The sequence below is a fragment of the Diplodia corticola genome (genome assembly GCF_001883845.1).
Source record: "Diplodia corticola strain CBS 112549 chromosome Unknown scaffold20, whole genome shotgun sequence".
Taxonomy (NCBI): domain Eukaryota; kingdom Fungi; phylum Ascomycota; class Dothideomycetes; order Botryosphaeriales; family Botryosphaeriaceae; genus Diplodia; species Diplodia corticola.
Window position 1 is genome coordinate 235,341 of NW_017971499.1, and position 18,418 is coordinate 253,758.

An 18,418-nucleotide genomic window follows, 5' to 3' on the forward strand; every position below is an offset into this window, starting at 1 on the left:
AAGGTACCCGCTGGCACGGCCGGAGCTAAGCGAGTGCTTGGCCATGCTTGACCGCGGCGGCGCAATCAAGTGACCCGTCTGCTGGGCTCGGTCTTCGCGCTTTTCGGGGCGGATAACCGGCATCGCCTGCCTCTTTCCGCGCCCCAGCATCTGCGCCAGGCGGGGGAGGATGGGCTTTATCGTCATGGCGCGCCGCCCGATAAACCCAGCGCCCGCCCGGCCGCTCGCAGGGCTGGAGTCGCGCCCCTTCCCTCCCGGTCGTCCTTATCCGACCCGTGTTCGTGCGCGTCGGAAGGTGGTAATCGCGGTGGAGCAGAAGCATTCTAGGTAGAGCTGCTCGGTACATTCCCGTCCCGCAACTCGGCCCCGTGCGGCCGACAGCTACAAAAAATCGTGAGCCGCAGGGGAAGCCTTGCCACCGCTGTTTTTTCTATTTTCTCAATTTTCTCAAGTGGCGCGGCAGCACGCTGCTTCCTCGAACTCTGCCTTCAGTTGACCCTCGGCAGCGCCTGCTCCTTGCCGACCCACTCGTCTCGCAGCCCCGGCTACTCCTCAACCCCATTAGGAAGGAGCCGAGGCAACTTCTTCACCAAGCAGCCACGCCCAACAGACTGAGTCGCAGCTTGGCTAGTTAACAATGTCGGACGAAGAGAAGGATGTTGGCTTCGAGGTCAAGCCCTCGTCAGCAAGCCATGCCCAGGAACCAGCAGAAGACCGGCCCAAGACCGGCACCAGCAGTGTGTCATCCGATGACGACGAGATACACCACCACCAAGATGCGCCGAACAGTGACAATGGTCCTCAACTCCACCCGATATCATCTCGCGCGTCGGCGCCGCTCTCCCGAATGCCTACCGTCATCCCCCGGCGCGAGCGGCGCGGGCTGCTCGCACACCTGTGCCTGATTCCAGAGGTGTCGAATCCCTACGAATACAGCCGCAAGATCAAATGGACCCTCACCTTCTTCGTCGCCCTGGCCGCCATGGCCGCGCCCACGGGTTCGGCCATCATCCTGCCCGCCCTCAACGACATTGCCTCCGATCTCGGCACCACCGCCACCATCGCCAACATGAGCGTTGCCTTCTACATGCTGGCCATGGCCATCTTCCCGCTGTGGTGGAGCTCCTTCTCCGAGACGCTGGGCCGCCGCACCATCTACCTCAGTTCCTTCGTCCTCTTCATCCTCTGGGGCATCCTCTCCGCCGTCGCCAGCAACATCTCCATGCTGATTGTCATGCGTGTGCTGAGTGGCGGCGCCTCGGCCAGCGTGCAGGCCGTCGGCGGCGGCACCATCGCCGACATCTGGGAAGTGAAGGAGCGCGGCCGTGCCATGGGCATCTTCTACCTGGGCCCCCTCTGCGGCCCCCTGATTGCTCCCATCGTCGGCGGTGCCCTTGCAGAGGGGCTTGGTTGGAGGAGCACTCAGTGGTTCCTCGTCATCTACGGCGCCGTCGTCTGGCTCTGCATATGCTTTTTCCTCCCGGAGACGCTGCGCCGCACGAAGAACGTGGTGGCCGAAGCCGAGAAGGAAGCAGCGAAGGCGACCGCAGCAACACGCACCAACGACGACCCTCTCGCGGGAAGCAACACGACCGAGGAGGTCGAAGCCGCCGCCGCCGGCCTGGAGAAGCCCGCCGCCAACACCGCCCAGCAGCCGTCGCCGCCACTGCAGCGCGTCTCGACACGGCAGAGCGTGCAGCGCACGACGACCAAATGGCTGCTCGTCCTCCGCCGCTGCTTCCTCGACCCGCTCCGCATCATCCTCTACCTCCGCTTCCCCGCCATCTTCCTCGTCGTCTCGTACGCCACCATCGCCTTCGCCTGCCTGTACGTCCTCAACATCAGCATCGAAACCACCTTCTCGCACCGCCCCTACGCCTTCTCCACCATCATCGTCGGCCTCCTCTACATCCCCAACTCGCTCGGCTACATGTTCACCTCCCTCTTCGGCGGCCGCTGGCTCGACAGCATCATGCGCCGCGAGGCCGCCCGCGCCAACCGCGTCGACCCCGCCACCGGCCGCCTGCAGTTCCGCCCCGAGGACCGCATGCGCGAGAACGCCTGGCTCGGCGCCGCGCTGTTCCCCGCCGCGCTCGTGTGGTACGGCTGGACGGCCGAGGAAGGCGTCTTTTGGCTGTGCCCCATGGTGGCGAATTTCTTCTTCGGCGTCGGCAGCATGCTCATCTTCGCCATGGCGACGACCATGCTGACGGAGTTTATGCCCAAGAAGGCGAGCAACGGCATCGCGCTGAACAACTTTGTCCGCAACATCTTCAGCTGCGTCGGCAGCGTCGTCGCGCAGCCGCTCATCGCGGCGATTGGGAATGGGTGGCTGTTTACTGGCTTGGCGGTTATTTCGTTTGTGTGGGGCTGCGCGTGTATTTGGGCGATGAAGCGGTTTGGTGAGAGGATGAGGAAGGGGATGGATGGGCATAAGGCGTTTGCGTGAGAGGGGAGAGATGGAAAGAGAGAGAGAGAGAGAGAGAGAGAGAGAGGAGGATTCGGTATTAATTTTTTTTTTAGTTTGGGGGGTTAAATGAAGCGGCATGTGACAAGATGATGATGGGATTTTGGGAAGGATAGGAAACGGTTGGGAAAAATCGAAACGATAGATCATCATGACCGACCGCTCCGCTGTCTGATGGGATGTTACGGAAAGGATACGAGACGACACTACAGGCGGACATAATGAGCAGCAACAAATGGAAAATTGTGCGACGAATTAATGCTATACGCCCAAGGTTCGTGATAGGTTTGAGAGGGGGCGCAAATGAGATGGTGTGACGGACACCATGTAGACGGCTGTGCTCTTCTGTCTCATCAGCTCCCGGTGACAAAGGACGGAACCGTCCAACCGATATATGGGTTCGATCGGTGCAAGGCTTCTTGGACCGACCTCGCCCAGCCTCGCCCCCGCTCCGCAAGCGACCACGCGCGGGTGCCTAACAGACGGTCGTGCGCTTCCGCTCTCCGAGCCGACGGCGGAATCGCACATGAAGAGCTCTTTAACGCCCTCGGTGACACGAATGCGTTTCAATGCTATAGTATCACATAGGGGCGATTGATATGTGAGCTGCGCATGCTGGCCTCCTCCATTCGAGCGGTGCCATTGAGGAAAGCGAACAATGTCCCGTCAGAGGTCACTTGCCTCTCCCAGATGAACCAAGACTCGGAATCCTCTGGAGTAGACGCGAGACATCCAGCGGTCCTGGTGGGTACGCCTCCCCACGTTCGATTGGTCAACACAAACAGAATCAATCCATATAAGACACTTCAGATTGGTGAGGCGAAGACGTCGAAGGACGTTCTCGCAATTTGATGTGACCGTAACAAGACGTCTACGGCCCGGCTCGCAACGCATGTTTCTGTGCAACGACGAATCACCACTTCGGTCCGCCCATGTGTATGAGACAGCTTCGGAGGGGGGTACTTCCTCGAGATCATTGCGGACAAGTGTGCAATGGACCCGGTTCGGCTATCCGCTATAGTGTCTGGGTATAAAACCGCCAGATGAATTTCTCTGTCCTGCTGGATTGGAGCGTAGGCGTACATGCGTAGTGATTGGACGGTCGAGTCCGATACTCCTGAACGGTAGAGGTATCGTCGAGTCCATGGCAGGTGATTGAGTGGCAGACAGGCCGGACATAAATGAGATTACAGCCACAGGACTCGTAAATGGGGCCGCGGTTCTGGAGTGTAAAGGATACCGGGTAAGATTGACATAAGTTTTGGAAGAAGCAGCGACGCTGGGACTGCATTGTTATTATTTTTGAATTTCAAAACGCGACAAGGCCAACAGAAGTTATCGCCCACAACTGGGTGGCAGTAAAGGGTGCAAATTCCATCAGGTATAGGAGGAAGATGCGTTTCGAAACCGTGCTCAGGGATTTCAGGCCCCCAGAAACGGTGGGTGGTGTTCATGTGGTGTGTATGGTGTGTAGTGTGAGAGTAGTAAAGGCGAAACTGCGTCATTTGCGCATCCGTGAAGAGTAAGGCTGAGGGGAAGGCAGCCGGAAGGCTGAGGACTTGACCGTGGTGTACTACGTGAGAAAAACTGCCACTAAGATCCTGGTAGCTGATCCCGGTTGTCAACCCAACTGCCGCTGCGGAGACGCATGGTCACTGCACTGTCTTGCGGAGAGGGAAAAGCATCAGTGTCAGAAATAGGCTTCATATACGTCACTTCAACCAACGAGAGAAAGATCGAGAGCTAATGTTGCACGTAATGCGAATGTAGGCCGGTAGATAGCTCAGTCATCTGATTAGGGTATGAAAGCACCCACCAGATCGCTACCTCCTCGCCCCTCATGCCACTCATTCAGTGCATCCAACATGATCGAAATTCTGCATCTATAGCATCAGCGAAGTAATCATTGTGCGCAGGGAACTCCAGCTTTAGAAACGGCAACTGCGCATTTGCATTTCGATAAGAACAGTGGGGGAATTGCCAATGACCCCCCAGTTTGATGTCGCAACGGATCGAATGGGTGAACAAGAACCACGAATAGAGCTCACTAGGAGTGATTACCTGCAGTAGTCATCGGCCTATGATCGCACGACGTGACATCCCAAAATTCCATCCATGCTGTCAAGCCGTGCCCTTCACTTCAAAGCAGCCAGCGTCCTGGGAATCCTTGAACAGCGGATATCATGAGACAACTCGAAGCTTATAGATGAGTGACGATGTGTAGACAGGACGGCCCCAATATCGGGACAACGGCCACATAAGAGCTGAAGCTGCTTAAAATTGCAAAGATAAGAATAGATAAAAAGTAGACAGACAGGCTGAGGGGGGTATCAATCAACTCTCAAACACCAACAAAATCCAGCGTCATCAGTCAAACGCGCGCGCTGAGAGAAACCGAAAAAAAAAGAAGAAAAGAATGATAAAGACAGGCGTGCTGTGCTGTGCTGCGCTGTGTGCTGTGCTACAGCAACCCACCGGCGCGCCTCCGCAAACCCCAAAGGCATACAGATCGCGCCGTCGCCTATGCATCGTATTACCCAAATACCTGACCAACCCCAGTACCAACCAACATCCTCAGACTTATTGGCGCCAAAATCTCCATCCACAGGAAACGTCAAAGAAGAAGAAAGGAGGAAAGAAAAAGATAACGAAAATAGAACGATGGTATATTGCCAAGTCCGTTAGCTCCGGCGCCCGGCGTCGTCGTTGTCGAATTGCTGCTGCGCCTTTTCGCAATTTCTTGTCAGGAAAAAGAAAAAAGGAAACTCGTTGGATAGGTAGTAGGTATGCCTTTAGTGGCTAGGCCGTCGCCGGCTCGTTGGTTGCCGAGCCGGCACTTTACTCCTTGGAGCCATTCGCGCAAGACCCCATCTCGCTTCTTCAGCAGCCCCCCCAAAGGGTCCCCTCCATTCGGCAAAGTTCAGGAGAAAGCGAACGGCGAAAAAAAAAAAAAAGAACTGGCTGGACCCAGCCGCACGTCGGGCGGCTTGGTCGGGCGGGCCAGGGGAAGAGTCCAAGAGATAGACACTACTGTGATGCGCGCACGCACCCTAGTCCAGGAAGACATGAGGGGCGAGAGGAACCACGAGGGAAAAAATAGCAGGGTCCAGCCTTGTTGGGCGATAGTCTTTGAGGGGCAGGAGCGATTGTTTCGCCTTCTTGTCAAAGTGCATGCGCACCCCCGCTAGTGCATCAGAAATTAGACGTCGACAATGACGCGTATTGGTGGCGTGCGATTCGCGAAGCCCTTGGTTTCAGATCCCGCAGCCAAGGCGGTGGTGAAGAAAAATGAATAAAAATAGCGATCGTTGAACAGTAGTGTGTCCTTGGAAAAAAGAGGGGCAAGTCGTTTGGTTTCAAGTTGCTTGCTCGAAAAAAGGAAAAAAGGAAGCTACGAGGTTGGGTTGAATTTGGGTATTCGTCGGTCGAACTGTTGTGAGACCACGTCCATGTCCTTCTTTGGCCAGATTAGGGTTCGTCATCCAAGTTTTTGGCGCAGTTCCGACGAGAACCGGAATGGCAGCCGAGTGGACGGCGGATAGAAGCGCGCTGTCCTGCCATGCAGCGGGTGCAACGTCTGGTTTCTTGCTCCAAGGGCAGTGGTCATGTAACACCAGCGGGAATGGGAACCATGCTGCATATGCATCGTCATCTACGCGGGATGGAAAAGTCAAAGTTCGAATTGTCCAAGGCGTGTTTGCAGGGATGCATCTGCAGTTCGGAAATGGCCTTCATGTGCAGCCCGGGATGGACATGTCAGTTGTCGTCTCCTAATAACCCGATGCTCCGGTGGGATCGATGGCCGTCCTGTGGTAGGTGATGCTGCTGCGAGTTGCGCGCCTGGCTGTCCGTTTCAGGACAGCCTTGGTGGCGAGACGCCCTGCCGGCGCTAAAACAGCCCTGCGGACGATTGTTTGACTGCATGCTCCATTTTCGTTGCTTACTTGTTTCGCTAGCCGCTTCATGTCGTCGCATCCCGCGAGTTCTTCCTGGTCCATGGCATCGGCATCTCGTGAATGGCCGAGGTGATGGACTTGGATCGGATGCTCCAGGCGCGCATCGAACCGACAGCTGTCGTATCGCTCATCATGGAATCCGCGACGGAATAACGCAGTTTGGCCTCATCAGCGACGGTGCAAGTGTCATCCACCGCCACCGACTCGTCATCATCGACACCATCTTCAGGAATGGCGTGCAGATCCGAGCGGGGGGACAGGGGTCCGCTGTGGAGGCGTCCCACTGCCAGCTCATGAGGCTCGCAGTGCAGGTTTACCATGCCAGCGTGATCGGCCAAAAGATCGCGAAGCCGGCCTGCAACGCTGAAGGCCGACGGACGCGCTTCGGGAACAGGCTGGACCATGTCCTTGACGAGCCCGAGCATCGGCTTCACGGCTCTAAAGTGTATTTCTTCGTGCTCCATGGCGGCGGCCTCGAGGTGCTGCATCCAGCTGTAAAGTTTGTCGAGGTTGCTGTGAAAAGACGAGTCACTGCGCGAGCCGCTCTTGGCAGGTGTTTTGTGCTTGGTGGTCCGGTGTTTGACGAAACTCGATGGCTTCTTCTCGATCATGAATGTCAAGATGTCGAGGAACACGCAGCCCAGGGAGAATACATCTGCAACTTCGCTGGACGCAAGTGCAGTGTTCGGTTCTGAAGGGGCTTTGTTGTAACTAAGATCGAAAGCGGACAAACTGGCGTTCGCAAAGTGGTGTATCCTTCTTGCTGTCTTGGTACTGGCTTGGGACCCGTGGGATGACGCGTTGCTGTCCATGGAGGCTCTGCGATTTTTGCTTTTGGTCGGGCTGGACACGGGTGCGAGAAGGTTTGCTAGACTCTGTTCGTGAGCTTCCGGGGGAGCATAGTTGTAGATCTCTTCGGGCGTTATCTTTTTGTCCCGCTGCAGTGACTTGAGCGAACCAATGTCACTGAAGGCTACGCTGCCGTGGTCGTCAATCAGAATGTTGGATGGCAATATGGCCCCGTGAGTGACGTCGTGGCCATGCATTGTAGCCACGGCATCAGCGAGGCAATGCATCCAATTCAAGAGAAGAGCGCGACGTTCGGGCAGGGACAGTCTCATGTACAGGGGCGGTGTTCTGTGGTCAATGAAGGATCTGAGGGTATGCTGTCCGACGAAGGAGGAGACGACAAAACCATGTCCCTTGGCCGTGTAGGAGGCCCAGACCGGAGCAATATGGGCGTGATGGATTTCCTGAGCGGCGGCGATGTCCTTCAAAAACCCATCCTTCTCTAGCTCAGCGTCCTCGCCGAAAGAAATGCGTCTACGAACGAAGACATGGTCTGGCTTCTGGGGGAAGTGGATGCGCGGCCAGTGCTGCAAGACAGCGGCGGGGGGCAGCTTGTAGACGTGCTCGATGGGGATGACTTCGTTCGGGCCATAGTCGACGTGAGCACCGCGGCTAAGGGTGCGGAGTAGGAAGGTGAACTGGGTCTGGTAGAATTTCCGGTTGAGCTGGTCGTCCTTTTTGCGAGAGAGAGCGAGGCGCTCGACGTTGTCCAGGGAAATAGGCAGGTCCTCGTCGTCCCAAGAATCGTCGATGACCCCAAAGATCTGGTCGGGGGCGCCGACTTCGCACAGGATCAAGAACAGTCGCCTCGCCTTCTCCATGATCCATTCCAGGTAGGTGTCGTCGGTGAGGCCATCGCCAAAGGCCAGAGGCTGGGTGAGCAGGTCACGTTCGTCCTTGCGCAGGCGAGAAGCCACGAAGTCGGCAGTGACTTTGGCATCAATGCGCTCTTGGGTCCACCACAGCTGCTGCAGAGGGGCGTGGGGAGTGACCAGCGAGTGGCCGGCGTAGCTGCGAGGGTCAATGGGGGCGTAGGGTTAGGTGAGGGGGGAAACTGACCCGTAGATGTAGGCATTGAGGGCGATTGAGTTCTGGGTGACCACATTGGTGACGCTTTTGGAGCCCATTGTCCTGGGGAAGGGTGTGGGGTTGCGGCGGTACTCGGGGCTGGGCGTGGGCGTGGGCTCGAAGGGGATTTAATCGAGCATGGCTGTATGGAGACATGATGGGGGCGGCGAGGCGGCAGGGATGCTGGAGTTTATCTGCGTGTGTTGCGCAGCGGGGGTCCGGGAGTCATTGGCGGGCAGGGAGCAAATTGGCGTTGTCGGGGTGCCAATGACGGCGTGGGAGGCCGGGGCTATAGGCGCCTGCAAGCCGGGCCCACCGAGCCTCAGCTGCCCGCCGTTGATGGCGCACTTGATAAGCCGGCCGCCCCCGTGCTGTCACACCGTGTCGCGTGCTGCCATGGCGCCCTGGCTGTGCCGCGGCAGCTGCTCGGGCGCGCTGCTGGAGACGAAGCGGCGTGCAGCGGTGCGAGGAAGCATCGCTGAAGAGTGCAAGAGTCAGCGGCCGTTTGCAGCCAAGGCGCCGTTGAGGGCTGGCGGGCCCAAGAAACAATGGGTAAGGCGCGCGTGGGCCCTGACAGCGACGGCACTCGGGCATGGATGCCACATGGCGGCGCGCTGGAGCCACGGCCATGCCTGTCTGTCGATCGCGCGCCGCCGCACTCGGTGTTTGCAGGCGAAGGCTGATCCTCATCACTCGCGCGCTGCTGGCGACGAAGCGGCGGGCGTCACGGCGTGGGGCAGCCTGGATCCTTCTGCGCCAGCCAGCCAGCCTTATCGCACCCGGGCGACACCGACCGCCTCGCCGCCAGCCCAGCCCGCAACGCTCCGGCTGCCACTTGGATGGCTACCGGTGAGACGTTGCGCAACCGGCCGACCGCGCGCAATTTGGAATGCGCTTGCCTCCCGCGCCGCCGCGGACCAGCCCATAGCACTGCCGTCTTCGGCTAGCCGCCCTTCTTGGCCGCCCCGGATCTGACTCTCTGCTTCTCGTAACAGCTGCCCGGACCTGCTGATCCCACGACTCGCTGCTCTATTGATGTAATGCTGCGGGGAGAGAGCGGCGGTCACACGGAGCAGCTGTGTGGTGGGTCTGTGCTATTTTCACTTCTTTGATTTCTCTCCCGCCCTCTGGATTAGTATTGTCTCGACGACGGCGCTGCTTCTGCCTGATCGGCTTCGGCCCAGCCCTATCTCGACTGCTGTACACGCCGACTCAAGTCACTCGCCATGTGACTATCTGAAACAAGCCTCACTCAGCCTTCCAATTTTGGCTCTGTCCTGCAGCCCAGCCAACACTATCTCCCTCTGCCGCCTTCTTCATTTGGTGGCGCCGAATCGCCTCCGATAAGCTTGGTATCGGTAAGTTCCTCGTCCCATCTTGGCGCCCTGAGGAACACCTCAGACCCTTTCATTCCTGAACCCCAACTTATTGATGAGCTTGTGCCGCTCGCAATTCTGGTCACTCTCGGGTAGGTTATACATTGGCGCGCGTCCTCTGCTGCCGTGCTTCTGTCTTTGCACTACATGCCACAGCTTCCGCGACCATCCGACCTGCCTACTGGCCGTCTTTGAGCCTGACTTTCTCCCGTCTCTGATGACATTGATGACGGTGACGAACACAATGTGGTGGCGCAGGGAGAAGCAGTCGCTGCGCACAGTGACATGATATGCAGTACTCTCCCAATCTTTATTTGTAAAGATATTGCCTTCTCCTCTTCGTGAAGCATAACTGTACCTGCTAGAATCCAGTATTGTCGCAAGAATTCATGATACGCAATGAATGTTGGGGACGGCAAAAAAGGTCCAAAGGTCCAACGTGGTGCAGAAGACTTTGAGCACAACCCGTCAACAGTTCACGTTTGCTTCTCCTGATATCTTTTCGCGTGATTCATTGCGCTTCGTTCTACTTTGTTAGCTCTCATAGCAGACCATCTTTGAGTTGTGCACGTAAAAATGGAATATCTAGCCCACGCTTGACCTACCTTCCCCACATCATGCAGCTTCCTCCCACGGCCGACTTCATCACCAACCAACGCCTTCGCCTCCCTCGACATTCCACGTTCTACATTGTCGGCCCGCCACTTTTTATTCTGAGAAAGGGAGAGAGAGAGAGATTGACTAATGGTTTTCGGCTTGCGTTGGGGCGGTCTTGGACTCGGTGGTAGCGGGGGAACGGGGCGCTTCGGCTGTGCGCAGCGCTGGGCTGGTTGGTGTGACGGCTGAGGCGGGGGCGATGGGGGATTGGAGTTTCTTTCGTGGTGGTGGTGAGGAGGCGGAGGAGGGGATTGTAGCGACAAATGACGGCGATGGTGATCAGGGCGGAAACGGCGTCCGTTAGGCGCGGCTGTGAGTCCGCTATCAAGTGTATAGTACTTCGCGCAGCAGATCTTTCTTTTATTCTACTGAGGACCACGTCTTCTCCGAGTGCTTGGGAATAGCTGTGAAGATAATACTGCTGTGTTCAGTGGCCACATCACCATCGATACGGAAAATGCACTGAGTCCCTTCTCATCAAGTGATGATGGTTATTGGATTTTCCGGCTATACTGGCGGGTATAAAAATTACAACATCACGAGGCCGCTGTTGATCTTGCTGACGGCATTACTATAGATGCCAACCATTGAGGAGACACTGAAGCGGCCAGGATCAAAACCCCAGCGCCACAGTGTGCAACTTCGCCATTGTGGCGGCGGCTACCAGCCAGCACATCATACGCGCAGGCTCACACGCATCAAGAAGAGCCTGAAGCGGGACCGCACCGGAATAGGCAGCATTGGAAGACCGCGCCTACGTCAGCACGAAAGGCGGCACTCCGCCATTCTCCAGGCAAAATACGCAAATGGAGCAGAGCAACTGCCACTATCGGCTTTCTTTATTCCCGTTTAACCTCGGAGCCGCAGATTCGCTGGCACGCCGACGTATGTCAGCCGCCCCGCCGCGGCGCATGAGTGGGTCACGTCAGCCTCTGGCCTTGATCTCCTTCAATCCGGCAGTTGCTGGCTGGCCTCTCCCGAAGGCGACGGCGCAACCAAGATTGAACGTTTGGAAAAAGAAAAAAAAAATCCAGAAGCGTTCAAGACCGTTCTAGCACCGGGATCGGGCGTGGCGTAGCCGAGCACGCGGCGGCGGGGAGGGGGGGACTGGTCCCAAACTTTCCCCTCCCAATGCCATGACAGATTGATTGACGGCATAAGCAGTGAAAGAGTAAGTGGGATATTTGGAATGCTCATGTTATCAACATCCCGAATTCCGGCGCGTCACGACGACGGGGCGTATGCAGTCCCACACACATACACCAGGCACGTGTTGGGTTTTCTGTTCCGTCAATCAGAACGCCCTCATCCGTATCTGCAGCACGGATATGTTTCCCTCACACCCACAGCCGGAAGAGAGGAAGGAAAAAAAGGAAAGGAAATAATACACCAGCCAACGCCTCGCCTTCTGTCCCAGGAATAAATGATCAGCTACCAGCATGCTTCTCCTAGAATTTTCTGTGTCCAACAAAACCGCCGACTGAAGGAAGAGGAACGGGTTGGAAAAACAGATCGGGAAAGATAGTCCCCGGATTATTATGCAAAAAAGAATGCTTTAAACTCATACGCCTTGGTGCACCGTCACAGGCTCTTGTTGATACGACATATCCGAGACCACGGAGAGGCGATCCTCGTCGTCACGCATAAACGGATTCATCGGCGCCTCGGACATGACCGAGATGCCGTCATCCGACGGGTCCGCGAACGGATTGTGCTGCGGCGACTCGTGATGGTCGTTCGCAAGTCGGATGCTTCCAGCACAGTCAGCCACCCCACGATAGTTAGCGGTGCGCATACTCGAGTCCCGGGAAATGGGCGGCACGCTGCGCGGGCGGTAGGGCGGCGGCGGCTCCTCGTGGAACTCGCCGTCCAGCATGAAGCCGGCGGGCCGCTGCGGGGGACCGCTGCTGCGGACCGAGTTTGTGCGGATGGAGAGCGCCTCGGACGTGTCGATGCCGGTGAAGTAGGAAGAGTTGTTCGCGGGGTTCATGGCGGACACGATGACGGGCGGCGGTGCTGGGACTGGCGTCACTGCTCTTGGAGGTGTCGCCGCCGCCGCCGCCGCTGCTGTTTGCGGCGGGGAGGGCTCGCGGATCATCGGAGGCGGAGAAGATCCCACAGGGATGACGGCAACGGGCGGAGGGTGGTAGTCGTCGTCGCCGCTACTGCCGGGACGAAGCTTCATCTCTTCTTGGGCCAGCGTAGGTTGTGCGTTCCTCTGCCTCCGGCGACGCATGACAACGAAGGCGGCGAAGGCGAGCAACGAGACGACCAGGATGGGGATTATGACGCCGGCTAAGATGAGTCCCAGAGGCGTGCCGCCGCCGGAGTTGGCTTGGTTGTTATCTGGATTGGGATCTGATGGCATTGTTACTCCTCCATTGTTCTCATTAAAACCTGAAGTGCTCGACGGCCAGGCGGCGCCGTTCGGTAGTCCATCCACAGCAGAAGAAGTGGCACAAGACGTACTCGCTGCAGAACTCGCATTGTTTGCTACAGGATCCGAAGCCGTCGTTGAGGTTGGTGCGCCATGTGTGGCTGAGGAAGCCGCGTTTGGGCCGGATCCAACTTCGCTCGGGCGACTGACGGCAACACTGGTTGACTGCGTGATCTCGATCGAAGTCGACTGAACTGAAGATGGCGCGGGAGTAGTTTTGGCGGTTGTGGCAGTGGTCAGAAAGTCGGGGGGTCTCTTGGTGTTCAGGCCGAACGGCATGCCAGTGCTGTCAAGGGTGAGGTGGGTGCCCATGATGGTGACAACGGCTGGCAAGGATGTGACTTCTTCCCAGGCGTCCGCAACAGACTCTCGATATTCGTCGTCGTGGTCGTCGTGGTCGTCGTCGTCGTCCGGGTCGCGGCGGATCTTCTCAAAGACGGGCACGGGCATGGTTGGTGATTATAAGACAGGATAGGCCAGCAGGACGGGGATGCGTCATCTGAGGGCTGAGCTGAGCGTCAGCGAGGCTATACATAATGAGCTCCATGGCCGGTCTGCAGTGGTCGGACGAAGCACCCCAGGCAGAGCGGGGCCGAAGGGCCGAAGGGCGGAGTGACGGAGTGGGAGAAGTACCAGGACAGGGCGTTGCTTATCGATAGCCGGCACGCTCAGACCACCTGGCTGCCTGGTGCGGACGTGCGCTTGCCGTGTGCTCGGCTCTCGCGTCGCGCTTTCTCGCTTTCTCGCTCAGCTCCCACGGTGGTTTTCAGTCGCGAAGGTCGCCAGAGAGACGTGAGAAGGAGCGGGCGCTGCGCTGGGTGTTTAAAGCTGTCAGCACAGGGCGGCCCTGGGCAGCCCAGCGCAGCCCAGCGCTCAGCTACACAGAAGCGGATCCTCAAAGCCCGTCCCGGCGTGCGCGCGGGGGCTGTGCCGGCGAATCAGCCCGCGCCGCGCCCCGCCCGACCTCTTATTTTTGGCTTTGCCCGCAGTCTAATGCACCACTGCCGCCTGGCCTATCCGTCACAGGCTCTCACAGGCCGACTTCTTCCTTCGAAACACCTACCGGTCTGCAGTCAGCAAATCATCGCCGCCACTCTTTCCTAGCTCGTGCTCGTCGCCCGTCTCTGTGCTCCATGTATGACGCCATCGCCAGGCCCGCCATTGCCGCATCTCCCTCTTCAACCCCCATGTCCGTCGTACGAACCTGCACGCCCTCGCTGCGCCTGCAGCACAAAACCTCGAACCCGCCAGCGTCCATTGTCACGACCATGGCGCTGATGCCTTCACTCGCCGCCAAGGGCTTGTCCTCGGCTGCGCCCTACAACCATCGTGCCGCTCAACCCGTAGTCGGCAGAGGTATACATGTCACCCGCCCAGGCACTCTCGTATTGCCGACATAGCCTCCCGTTGTTTGTGGGTGCATGGTTCTGGCCTTGCGGGACCAGCCCGCCGCTGGGCCCTAAAAAAGCCTCCCATCCACCTTCTTCCCAAAAGAACAGCCGCTGACCTGAAGCTCCCGTTTTGGACTGACTCTCCGCCAAGCTCGAATCGCGACACGCTGTCAAACATGGCAAACCGCTAGGTACTTCAGTCTCCGCGCCGTGCCAACACGCTTTCATGGCCCCGAACCAGCGTGTTGGCATGTCGGTACCCTTCTATAAACAGACATGATCCCGGTTCTTCGTCTATGGGCCGAAACCCGGCAGTCTGCGCGAACACTTATGCACCTGCGGCATCCGAGCTTTTGCCAGTCAAGGATGCCACTTCCCACCCGGTCGGTAGTGAACTCACCCAACTGATACACAGCCACCTCAATCTACCTCAGCCCCCACCCAGTAGAGCCCAACTTGCACAACACCTTCCTTTCTTAAAGGGCCATTGCTATGCCAAACATATAGGGTCGTGTCGCAGATGGACCATGAATACATCCATGCAAATTATCTGGGAGGGAGCAGTGCCCAGTTCTTGGCGCTGACCACATCGGAGCAGTGGGCCTTGTATTAGCACATCCGACGCACCACGGTCACGCTCCATTCTTTGTGTCTTGGTCTCTTTCGAGAGATGCTGCAAGCACCCAAGCAGCCCGACAATCGCGGCTGTACATTTTGTGTGGTAGCATGAGCAGAGAGGGCAGCCAGCATTGTGGTCGCGCTTTCTCTCAACAATTTGCAGTGCACTTTCCTTGTGCACTTTCCTCGTGATCTTCCTTTGTTTCGAGACGAACACCATCTTCGAGATGCAGTGCTCAACCAATTGCACTCTGCCCGAAGCGGAGCTTCATTGTTTCAAGCCATGGTAAAGATACTCTGGCCGCCCATGATTCGGAACAGGGCCCGTCCTTTCGCCGGGCTCTCGTTGATGGTAGGACGGTTAAGGCTGTCTCACGTCATCATCTGGGCTCTCTTAGCAGCAGTGTTCTTTTGCATCGCAGGTATGAGCCGCTCGCTGCATATATCATGTAGCTTTGCTAACGTATTCTGATCAAAAGGCCACGAGAAGGCCCTACCATCAGCATTTAACGATGCCTCCGAACTCCTGGAACTCGGCGACGACGGCACGCCATCCGTTCCTCTGCACCTCCAGCCAAAGGAACCCATCCGCATCGCCAAGGCCAACCGCTTCGACAACCGTTATGAGTTTCAGCGCCACCTCGGCCGAAGCCGCGAGGGAGGAAGTACCAATACCGCCCTCTACAGAGACATGCACACGGGCGCCCAGGTGGTGGTGAAGTCGTACCACCACCACCATGGCGGACTGCAGCGGATGTCGCCGCCCTGGATAGACTTCTTCTGCCACGAGCTGAGCACCTGGCCGACAGAGATAGCCGCCACGCTGCTTCTGGCCGGCCTCGAGGGAGAGGAAGGACAACAAGAAGAAGAAGCAAGCAGACGACGCGACAACCTCACGCGCCACCAGCAGGGCCGCCACGGCAAAATAAGCGGCCTCGTCCCAGCACGCGACTACTTCGTCGCCCTCGAGCCCGCCTTCTCTCCGTTCCCTTTGTCCCCGCCCGGGACTCCGGCCTCGCTCCTTTCCACGATGGCGCGGCTGCTCCGCCCCCTCTTCCCGTCTTGGACCACGCCGCGCTGGACGCTCGTCACGACGGCCGCCGCCGCCGGCACCCCCCTCGTCGACTACTTCGCCGCTACCACGTCATTCTCGTCCTCCTCCTCGTCGTCGTCGTCCTCTCCACCCGCTCCGTCCGAATCCGGCGACAGCAACGTCAGCGACACCGCCAGCAGCGGAAACCACTCCTCCACATCCTCCTCCTCCACATCATCACCACCACCACCACAACAACAACCGCCGCCCTCCCCCTCCGCCGCCGACGCCCTCCATCGCCCCGCCTTCATCCACCTGCTCGCCTCGCTGGCCTCGATGCACAAGCGGGGCTACTGCCACAACGACGTCCGCCCTCGCAGCATCTCCGTCGTCCGTCATCATCACGGCCGTCGCGACCGTGATGGGGATGGTGGCGGAAACGGCGAGGGGAGAAGAGAAGGAGGAGGAGGAGAAGAAGAAGAAGAAGAAGAAGAAGAAGAAGAAGAAGAAGAAGAAGAAGAAGAGGAAGGGGACGAAGAGGACGAGGAAGGGGACGAGGAGGAGCAGGAGGACGAGGAGCAGCTGCGATGGGTCTTCACCAGCCTTGGGCGGGTCAGCGGGAATGGCGTCGTCGGCGACCGCCGCCGGCCAATTTTTCTTCGGCGGTTTGGGTGGGCGGTGGACGAGGATGATGGCGATGGTGACTGCCGGATGAGGGATGTGAAGGGGGCGTTGAGGAGTTATTTGTGGGTTTTGCGGATGGCGAGCGACGGCGGCGGCGGCGGCGACGGCGGCGGCGGTGAGGGGGGGAAAGAGGCGTCGTCGTTGTTTGATGGCGAGTTTTATGCCGAGCGCGCGTCGTGGAGTCGGTTGTACTGGGATCTTGTGAGGGAGCCGGTGCGGGCGGAGAGGGCGATGGGGTGGTTGATGGGTGGGGAGGAAGAGGAGAAGTATCGGGTCGATGCTGACTATGGTGGTGGTGGAGGCGGTGGTGGAGGTGATGATGCCCGCGAGGTTGGGGATAGGCGGTGGTGGTGGTGGCGGCGGAGGGAGAGGAAAGGGGAGAGGCTGCGGCTGGCGGTGGAGAGGGAGTTGATGTGGGATCAGAGTTGGGAGGGGTGAAGGTGGCGGTGGAGGCTGGGGGGATCGTGGTAGGCTGTTTGCGGTTGGGAAGGTGGGGGGAGGTGATGAGCGTAGCTGTTTTGGTGAAGGTGTTTTAGTTTTCTTAGACGGTCATGAAGTGAGTATTCCTTGATGGCTGTGAGTTTCGGCGTGACTTTTTTTTGGGGGGTGGAAAGAAGTACTAGGTGAATTTGTTGTGTTGGACAATCGCAAAACGGGGTGAAGTTAGCTTTCGAGATAAACTCAGCATAGGTAAAAATCCGAGTGACGTCGAAGCAGATTACTATAGTTTGGTGGGGTGGGTGTGGGGGTAAGAAGCATTGGCGGGAGGCGGAGGTGGTGGTGGGCATGGAAAAGTCGCGGCCGGAGTGGACAACTGGAACGGCGCGTGCAAATCCTGTGCTGCACCGCCAACGCGAAGCGCAGCCGCAGAGGAAGTCGCAAAACCCAATCACATCGCCCCATCGCCTCTCCTTCTCTTCTGACAACGCACATCTCTCCACGTATCCTCTCACCTCGAGACGCAGCCAGTCCAAAAGATGAACCGTCGCATGGTGCGTTTTCCCCTGCCGCAAACCACGCATGTTGGGGGCCCCGCGATGAGGGGCACACGCGACGCATCGCATGGCTAATGCCGACGAAACACAGCTTTCGCGCGAAGACGAAGCCTCGGCTGGCGAGGAGGTGCAGGTGCGGCGCGAGGACCAGGACAAGATCAATCGGTTCAGCCGGCTGCACCAGCGCGAGAAGGTGCTGGAGGAGGAGCTGAAGGCGAAACAGGTACGTCACTCACACGGCGGGGAGCGTTTCTCTCTCTCTTTTTTTTTTTTAACAGCGAAAAATGTGTAATTTCTTTTTCATTTTTTTGCGGTTGACTGACCAGTTTCACAGAAGGACAAGGAAGATTTGGAGGAAGTGTCGAATGAGCTGGAGCTCGTGGATGAGGAGGACAAGGTGCCGTATGTGCTGTTCTTGTTTCCCCCCTACGTTTCTCCCGAGGGCTCACGCATCACGTGATTTTGGGCGCACTGCAGGTACAAGGTCGGAGATTCGTTCATGGCGCTGCCGCAGCCGGAGGTGCTGGAGCTGCTGACGGACTCGACTGAGAGGATCGACAAGGATGTCACCAAGCTGGAAGAGCAGCTGAGCGGGGTGCGCGACGAGATGGAGGAGCTCAAGGTCGCCCTGTACGCGCGCTTCGGCCGCAGCATCAACCTCGAGACGTAGAAAACGTCGACCGAGTCAACGGTCGGGTTTGACCTTCCACTCCCGTCTCTGGGCGGGGAAGTTCGAGGAATGCAAAAGATGATTCAAGAATAATAATGGTCTCGCTTCTCCGATGTCGGGCTCGTAACTTAGGCGACGCTTCAGCCTCATCGTTATTGAACAGCCAGGCCCGCACAACATCAACATGGGCTGCCGCAGTCAACGCGAGACTGCAGAC

General features: G+C 58.0%; 5 protein-coding genes across 5 annotated transcripts; 3 read left to right on the forward strand and 2 right to left on the reverse strand.

Moving 5' to 3' along the window:
• Positions 1-637: 637 nt before the first annotated feature.
• On the forward strand, positions 638-2,449 carry BKCO1_2000083 (mfs multidrug resistance transporter; the record flags this gene model as incomplete). Its single annotated transcript, XM_020272267.1, has 1 exon — positions 638-2,449. The coding sequence occupies one exon, from the start codon at positions 638-640 to the stop codon at positions 2,447-2,449; it is 1,812 nt and encodes a 603-aa protein (XP_020131193.1).
• Positions 2,450-6,428: 3,979 nt separating this feature from the next.
• BKCO1_2000084 (protein kinase domain-containing protein) lies at positions 6,429-8,399 on the reverse strand (the record flags this gene model as incomplete). The annotated part of the gene is made up of 2 exons (XM_020272268.1): positions 6,429-8,283; positions 8,332-8,399. 2 exons carry the CDS (start codon positions 8,397-8,399, stop codon positions 6,429-6,431), a joined length of 1,923 nt encoding a protein of 640 aa, XP_020131196.1.
• A 3,535-nt stretch (positions 8,400-11,934) lies between these two features.
• BKCO1_2000085 (uncharacterized protein) lies at positions 11,935-13,260 on the reverse strand (the record flags this gene model as incomplete). The annotated part of the gene is made up of 1 exon (XM_020272269.1): positions 11,935-13,260. The coding sequence occupies one exon, from the start codon at positions 13,258-13,260 to the stop codon at positions 11,935-11,937; it is 1,326 nt and encodes a 441-aa protein (XP_020131195.1).
• A 1,842-nt stretch (positions 13,261-15,102) lies between these two features.
• On the forward strand, positions 15,103-16,974 carry BKCO1_2000086 (kinase-like protein; the record flags this gene model as incomplete). The annotated part of the gene is made up of 2 exons (XM_020272270.1): positions 15,103-15,241; positions 15,299-16,974. 2 exons carry the CDS (start codon positions 15,103-15,105, stop codon positions 16,972-16,974), a joined length of 1,815 nt encoding a protein of 604 aa, XP_020131198.1.
• A 624-nt stretch (positions 16,975-17,598) lies between these two features.
• BKCO1_2000087 (prefoldin subunit 4) lies at positions 17,599-18,201 on the forward strand (the record flags this gene model as incomplete). Its single annotated transcript, XM_020272271.1, has 3 exons — positions 17,599-17,754; positions 17,866-17,933; positions 18,009-18,201. 3 exons carry the CDS (start codon positions 17,599-17,601, stop codon positions 18,199-18,201), a joined length of 417 nt encoding a protein of 138 aa, XP_020131197.1.
• Between the last annotated feature and the right edge of the window lie 217 nt (positions 18,202-18,418).